Consider the following 8,164-nt stretch of genomic DNA (forward strand, 5'->3'; position numbering starts at 1 on the left):
GTGGCTGGGGGACGCAAAGGGTCTGCACGACCTCAGGACACAGACTCCGTGTCGCCATCAGAATGGAATCACACCAAGCTGAACAGAGCCGACACAATAACGTAAGGATGTGCAGACAACCACAGCCTTTCAACCCAACCCTGGAAGTTTAAATTTAAAACTACTTCTGGGGGAAAAACTGAACCGTGATGACCTTTATATGTCGAGCAGAGCGTGACTTTCTCATCTATAGTGAGCCCTGAAGAATTCTGCCTCGTGGAGGGGAGGAGTGCTTTCAATGCTCAGTTTACAACCACGTGGATGATTCTGCAAAATCTAGTTGTTTTTTGAATATATACCAGAAAACAAAAGAGAAAGAAAAAAGAGACCAATCTTATGGCTCTCTGTATAAAAACAAAAACAACCCCCTGCTTTTATATACAGGTAACTGCACAGACAGCTGAGGTGATGGCACGCTGCCCCATCTCTTTCCGTGACGTATGTCTGTTGGGTCCAGGCGAAACCCACATGGCTAGAAGCCCAGGAGGCAGAGTCTTTGGGGCCACAGCTGATGTCTGGGTAGAGACTCACGGTGGGAGGACGAAGTCTAATGGTACCCTGCTCACCGTAAAGTTCGGCAAATCCATTCATAGGGACTCGGGACGTTCCTGTGACAAACTGGAGTAACCGGATACGCTTTTCAGCATCCATCAGCAGCACAGCCTATGAACGGAGGCAGAAGGTCATTACGCTCATGTAACACGAGGCACGTCTGCTGCCATGCAGATGGGCAAAACGTCATCTTATTTATAGTGCAGTGGGAGACCTAGACAGTTGACTCTGCAAACTTTTTTTTTTTTTTTTTTATGGACATCACAATACCAGCCTCTGCAACCTCAGACTGAGTGATCACAATGTCTCTTTCTTCTTCTGCCAACTGGTCAAAATAAGTGGTAAAAAAAAAAGCACACTTGGGACTTCCCTGGTGGCGCAGTGGTTAAGAATCTGCCTGCTAATAATGCAGGGGACACGGGTTCAATCCCTGGTCCGGGAAGATCCCACATGCCGCGGAGCAACTAAGCCCATGTGTCACAACTACTGAGCCTGTGCTTTAGAGAGCCCGCGAACCACAACTGAAGCCCGCGTGCCACAACTACTGAAGCCCGTGCGCCTAGAGCCCGTGCTCCGCAACGAGAAGCCACTGCAATGAGAGGCCCGCGCACCGCAACGAAGAGGAGCCCCCACTCGCCGCAGCTAGAGAAAAGCCCGTGCACAGCAAGGAAGACCCAACACAGCCAAAAGTCAACTAAAAAAAAAAAGCACACTTGTTGATGGCACCGGGCTCATGTTTCTGTATGTGAGGCCTGACGGTCCCCCTGAGCCAGTTAGAAATACACACAGTTTGAGAGGGGGAACCCAGGTTACGAGGCAGGATATTTGACTGTAGCTAAATTCTCTAAAGACAACATTTTAGAAAAAGAAAGAAAAACAGAGGCCAGGCTAGGCTTCTGAAATAATCTGTGTATCTTACATATCTGAATTATTCTAAGAATCGAGTTGGCTTCACTGGTAAAGTTACTTGAACTGATATTAAAAAAAATATATCCAAAATCAAGGCTGAGTGAAACTTGGACTAAGATGTTAGGATCTGAAGATTCTGCTTTACTTCCTTTTCTCTCTGCTTCTCTGCTGCACTTGGAATATTATTAATAATAGACATTTAGAAATTAAGACAAGGTCAATGATTTCTTATTTCTGTAAGTAAATAATCAGCGCTTTTTCCCCTGTAATTGTTCTTTCAAAGTCAGTTTACTGCCCTCCTTTGGACCCGCTCGTTACTATTTCACTTCTCTTCTGCAATGAAAAGGATGTAAACACTGGTCTTTAGAGAGTAAATCAGATTTCATTTGCATCTTTGATTGAAAGATGTAAAGATCAAAATGTTTGTTGGAATTAACAAAAAAGTTGGGAGAATGGTTTTTGATGCCAATGGTTTTCCAATGGCATCTTGGAAAAGTCAGCCCCAAAGCACGCTTTTGCCCTGAGAAGCCTCCCATTCCTATTCCCACTCTGGAGGACTAGTTCTAATTCTTGAATCCAATTATCTGTCTTTCAGGATCGTCCTACTCAGTGTTTTCCTCAAACAAAAGCACTTTAATAGGCGGTCGAGGAAGACAGTGTAGCCTATACAAGACAGCCATCCACCACAGTTACAGAAAAGCAGCGGTGAGGGCTGCTTCTGGCTCGGCGGGCCTCTTCTCTCCCCCAGGAGGCCAGGTACCAACACAGCCCCAAATACAGCAGCAAGACCACGGGAAGACAGCACAGGACCTGGACTCTGGCCTTACCTTCCAGAACCACTGAATCACAGGGTGGTTTGGGCAGTAGCCGTTCTTGTAAATAGAATGTTGTCGCCAGTCGTTCACATCCACGTCGCCAAGGCCGCACATCAGCAACTGGGAGGGAGATGGACCAGATTTACCCAGAGGTAAACAGGGCACACCGTGAAAGCCGAAGAAATACACCGGAGAAAAGGCCTCTTCTCAGTGCCGGCATCACGTCACGTGCAAAGCAAGATAAGCCAGCGACCCATAAAAACAAATGCAGGGGAATACGTCTTCCACATCCTACCTGCCCCTGCAGATCAGAGACTGAGGGGTAACGAGGGAGACCCGACTCTAAAGCTTGTACAGGCCACCATGTTTCATGCTGGAAATTAGAAGTCCCAATCAATCACCTTCCCCGCCCCTCAAATCGCAGCTCGGTGCTCGTGGATTTTCTTACGCTCCATTTACATCTGCTCTTTCGTTACCCTGGCTGTTTCCTCTTCTGAGAGGTTATCTGTCTCAACAGTTGAAAATAACCTCCCCACCCACAGTAGAATTAGTGCTTTATGACAGCAAGAACTCATCTTCCCGGACCGATCCACCAGGTGAGGGCAACCACCTCACCTGCCTGGTGGCCCACGGCTGCAGACCTGTCCTAGCGCTATAATCGCAGCTCTGACTCACCAGTCACTTTGGGTCCACTTTTCTTATCACCTAACCCTCCTAACGAAGGAATGGTACTCCCGCAGAGTTGCCAGCGTACAGTGGAAAAAGAACGAATCCAGAGGCCTGAAAACCGGGTTCATGGGCCTGACTGTGACGAGACCCTGTGAGGTCATTAACCTCTCCCTGCCTCAGTCGCCCCACCTGCCAAACAAAGGGCTTCCTCTACGTGATGTCTGTGACATCGTCTATCTGGATGTTTCCATTTTAAGGTAAAAGAACAAAAGCCAGTCTACGGGAGACACGTCACTGGACAAATGGCCGGAGTCCTGTCAACAGCCTCTCAGCAGACAAAGCCTTCCTCCTCCTGTTTCTCTCAACATAAGGCGGAGAGACTCCTTTGCTTTTCAGGTTCCAAGTTCTCATCCACACCGACACAAAGAAGCTGGCACCAGCTACCATGAAACCACCTCCTGCCACTACCTTCTTGCCTCTGCCGGGCTTTCACTCCACAGCACGGAGTTCAGGGTCTTCCACTTCGATTTCACGGAGCCCCCTGCTCTACAGCCCCTCGGGGTCGCCCACCCCCTGGCCGAGTCCCCACTCGGCTGCCACGGTGGGTGCGTGGAGGACCGGGGTCCTCAGCCAGCCCCACCCTGGGAGCAGGGTGCTGCCACCCCAGCTCCAGGCTGTGAACCCAGCTCAGCGAGCCTCCCCCTGTCTGCTGCGTCCCTGATCTGCCCTCTCCCGGGCAAGGAAGCTACAGGTGACTATTTCTGCTATCCCCTGGTCCCTGATCGGCAAACGAGCAAGCCCCTAAGAGACCCGCAGGAGAATTCACCTAAGCTTACTTGCTAGGACATTATGGATCAGAGAATACTAAAATACCAAGTTGGGAAGTAATGAGATACTTTTAAAAAATCTCCTTTACAGAAAATGTTTACAAACCTCCAGTTCATTTTCATCAAAAATTTTAATCAAATCAATAGGAAGCAGTTCCGTGAATCCCTGAAAGAAAAAAAGAAAAGCACGCTCAACACCTTTTTCCTCGAAAGAGACAAATTTTACAGGATAAACAAGCTTATTTTGGTTAGCCAGGAAAAATACACCGTTCACTGATGATTTATATGACAGTATTCAGTAATTTTAGTTCAGATAAAAACAGCAGAGTCACAAAATGAAAGTTTAAAACGCAGTAGACTCCAGAAGATCCAGGTACTTGAGTAATTTTTGAAATGTTATAAAAATATGGGTTGCTGCAGGCAGGCGGATTCCAAAAGCCACTTATGACACGTTGCTGTGAGTCAGGGTGTTCTCAAAGGCACAGGCCACAGACGTGCAAGCGGACCATTTAAAAATAAGGCAAAGATGAAATTCGAGAGGAGGCGGTATGATGGGTGGAAAGGAGCCAGGGAGCACAGACAGCCTGCCCCGGTCCCCAGGCTAGGCACCACTGACTAGCGCAGTGACCTAGGACGGACGCTCCGTGTCGCTGGGCCTCGCGTGTGGCCAGTTTCTGAAAGTGTGATCACCTGGGATAGGGCCAGGTAGGTTTCTCGTGTAAATACAGCATGAACCCTGCTGTTCTCTGGCGCCTCTAACTCACACGTTTCACCCTAAGTCCTGGAGTTTTTCTGAGTGTTCTGCCTGGGCTGGCGCTATATTCACCACGAGCAGGTAACTGAACTGGGGTGAACTTAAGAGAGCATCGCCCAGCGAGAGCCCTGCATCGATCGGTTCTTGTAATGTGCAGCTGGGACTTGTTCGCTTTAAGTAACTAATATCCATTATCAGGATTTAAAAAGGAATTGCGCTTTGGGTCAAAGGGAGCCGGTTTTTAAAACGAGGAAGCCCCTATTGTCTGCGAGGGGCCTCCCTCCTCAGGGGCCTGGGAGTATCACTGACATTAAATACTTGGGTCTGAGAAGTAACCACTTCACACTTTAATAAGGTGAGGAATTATTCAGACAGCCACGAGGAAAGGGCAGGGGATTAAAAAAAAAGAAAAAAGAAAAAGAAGTTCAACCAATGAGGCGGAAGGCATTATCACGGAGGGATGGCATGACTGGAAACTGTCCCGAGTCCTCGCATTTCTTAGAACCCGTCACTGCAGCAAAAGGCAGAGATGCTCCCAGCCTTCCCCGGGGACCACCAAAAGCTGCAGGATGATGGTTCTAGCCTCTGTGGGGGAACCTGCCCTTCTGGGTCAAGTCTGTAAAGATTTCTCTTTAAAAACAGTTAAGGCAAATTAAAACAGAAGAGCAGCAAAGCCGGAAAACACTGACCAAAAAAAAACAGACGAAAAGGTGGCAGCGCAGGCCTGACGTCCCTGCCCTGGGTCCCACACCCATGCCTGTCTCTGGGGGTGTGATCGTGTCTAATACCCTCCCTGCCCCCCAAGGAGGAGACCCGTCCTCTTTCAACCTAAAGGCACAGGCAAGACTCCCGGAGAACACGACTTACCTCCAAGAAGGCGTTCATTTGCTTTTGGACCCTGTTCACGAATCTCCACTGGATGACTAGGCTGTGGGAGGAAAACGGACAGCCCTTAACCATGTTGCTCATCACTGGTGTGCAGTTCTTTCCCCCCAGCCGCGACTGCTTCTCGTTAAGCGGGGCGGGGAGAAAAGCCCGACGGCGGCCAAGGAGAAGGAGGGTATATGCTGTGGTACACGCTGCTCGTTCATGGACTCTTTCGAGAATAATGAGCACATGTGGAACCTAAAATCTCACTGAGGATTTCAGAAGAAAGACTGATTTCTTTTTTCCCCCCAGATCGAGGCTTCGTTTTTCAAAGCTGCTTTATAAACGTGACTGTTTGGAGAAAAAGGGAAAATGGGGTTTGAACACATATGTATATGGGCATAATGCGTGCACACACACACACATATGTACACACCCACATTTATGTACAAACATGTACATATTTTTAAGGGGAATACCCACTACAACGTATTTTATCATATGATAATTCATTCTAGTATTCAACGTACTGATTTTCAAGGATGACATATAATTTATCAGTACGTTACCACGAATACTCTTATACCAACACTTGGAGGATTAACGGTAAAACCTCTGAGTCACAGACAGCCACTGAAACCACATTCCCCGTGACAACATTTAGTGTACAGCAGAATTTACTGCCAGGTGAATCCACTTTGGATTCCACCTAAGGCATTCTGTCACGAAATAGCACAAGGACCCCGTCGTGAAGGGCTCTCACATACGAGGTGGCACCATGGCAACGGCCCTCGAGGACCAGCCTGCTGCCCACTCACTGCTCAGGATATCAGGTTTTACTGGCTGTGCTGCAATCACCAGCCCGACAGCCTACTTGCACCAGAGGATACAGGTGGCAGGGAGCAGCCAGGGATTTCTATCCTCCTTTTTGCAGTGAAGCTAGTGGAGGCGCCCCGCAATTTGAAACCTAAAAGAATTAACTGCAAAGAACGACGTACAACATGTATCACAAGGTGCAAATACTCAGTCTTTCAAACCCAGTCACCCTGGGGTGTTGTTAAAAATCTATTCGAAGTCTACACTTTCTGAATGAAGACAACGGTGCCCGTCAGGACGTTGTCTGCTTGCTGAGACTGTCCAAGCTCAGCACAAGCGCCAATTGAGGTGAACAGGCAAGAAATGTAGTATCTTACTTCTAGTTTTTGATTAAGTGTAGCAAGCTTTCAACTTGCAAGTGGAGAAGTCCACGCTTTGTCGGGGTCTCTAAGTAGAGATGCCAGCACTCTCCAATTCTTCCTGATTAGAGGGGAGAGTAGGTGGACGGAACCCGGCTTGTTGAAATGGAGTTCTGAATGCAAACAAGGAGCCCAGGCTATGGCTGTAACCCACTAGATGAGCAGAAACTAGGATCCGGGAGCCAACCACCGTTAACGCTGACCTCGATCCTGTTTGAGGGCTAGCAAGGGCAACCTGGCAATCCTTGGAAGATACCAGAACGGTGAGCTCGAGGCATACGTATACACCAAAGGAGAAAATGTAAGCTGTCCAACTGTACCTTCTGCCCAGTACAGACCCCTAGGGTTACCCAACAGCTAGATTTCCAAGGGGCTCAACATTTTGTCCCACCAAAGGACGCTGAGATTAAGAAAATTACAAACAGCAGGAACAATTCTTCATGTGTCCATGTGCTGAATTCTCCATATCCATTTTAACTCTTCTCCTACATTTTCATTATGGAAAAGAGGTCAGGAGAGAGATGGACTATGTTCTCTTCGGTTGTTCCCAATTTTACCCCACTGCTCCATTGTTGTAATCCTCAATTTTAGACGAGATGCCCACAGGCTCCCAGAGTATTTGCCAAGTTACTCAACAGTGGCCCCTTTCTCTCCTCCCACTGCTCCTCTGTATGGCAGCAACACGAAAGTCATGACGCAAGTCAAACTTTGCATCCCATAATTCAGCTTCCTATTAGGCCAAGCCTGAAAGGAACTCATACTGTTAAAAGTGTGTCCATAATCTGCACGAACTGTTCTGGCAAAGGACGGCAACCGAACATGCTGTTCAGTTTAATAAAAGAAAAGGCTGTAAGTAAGTGTGTACGTACTCAATGTATTCCCTTTTGTTTTCATTTGTTACCATTATTTCTGACCCATTGGGCTTCAGATCCACTTGATATGTCTGTAATTACAAAGATAGAACAACATCACCATCATGAAGTTACTGTGCATATCATCACTGAGTAATAACGTCTTACTGTAAAAGGAAGATAAGTAAAATTTATTCAGAACTCTTTCCCAGCAGATGGGCTCTGTGTCCAAGAGAATGTCTAATGAGGCTTTTAAATTGTTAAAATGCTACATACTTAAAGATGTTATCATTGAAGGCAAATTATTTTATGGTTATTTATGAGTTTTAATTATTCTTCATACATTAGCAACAACGGAGAACAACAATTTTTCCATCTGCTATTGACTTATCAAGAAATTTAATTATCTTTAACAGAAAAGATAGGATACAACCATCAAGACTGCAGAGATCCAGATTTGTTGCTGAAAATTAGATTTTATAGCCATAAAAAAAAGATATGCGGAATTTCTTTCAAAGGAGCAAAACACAGGGACTTAAAAAAAGAAAGATGCTGAGAAAGTCAGGCTGAGGGATGGATTCACCTGCCACCCCTGGGAACCCCAGGCTTTGATGTGCATCCAGACACCACCTCCTGGCTCAGCAGC

At 47.1% G+C, this 8,164-nt stretch overlaps 1 protein-coding gene across 6 annotated transcripts in view; it reads right to left on the reverse strand.

Annotated features, from left to right (window-relative positions):
- NEDD4L (NEDD4 like E3 ubiquitin protein ligase) overlaps nt 1-8,164 on the reverse strand; it is a 335,334-nt gene that overhangs the window by 9,772 nt on the left and 317,398 nt on the right. For all 6 annotated transcript variants that reach the window (XM_024754790.1, XM_024754788.1, XM_024754787.1 and 3 more), the window contains 5 exons: nt 7,537-7,610; nt 5,433-5,493; nt 3,918-3,977; nt 2,328-2,435; nt 606-702 (listed from right to left, as the gene is read on the reverse strand). In XM_024754790.1, coding sequence (XP_024610558.1) covers nt 606-702; nt 2,328-2,435; nt 3,918-3,977; nt 5,433-5,493; nt 7,537-7,610 — 400 coding nt within the window. The remainder of the gene's footprint in view (nt 1-605; nt 703-2,327; nt 2,436-3,917; nt 3,978-5,432; nt 5,494-7,536; nt 7,611-8,164) is intronic.

Source organism: Neophocaena asiaeorientalis, unplaced genomic scaffold (genome assembly GCF_003031525.2).
Source record: "Neophocaena asiaeorientalis asiaeorientalis breed wild unplaced genomic scaffold, Neophocaena_asiaeorientalis_V1.1 scaffold124, whole genome shotgun sequence".
Taxonomy (NCBI): domain Eukaryota; kingdom Metazoa; phylum Chordata; class Mammalia; order Artiodactyla; family Phocoenidae; genus Neophocaena; species Neophocaena asiaeorientalis.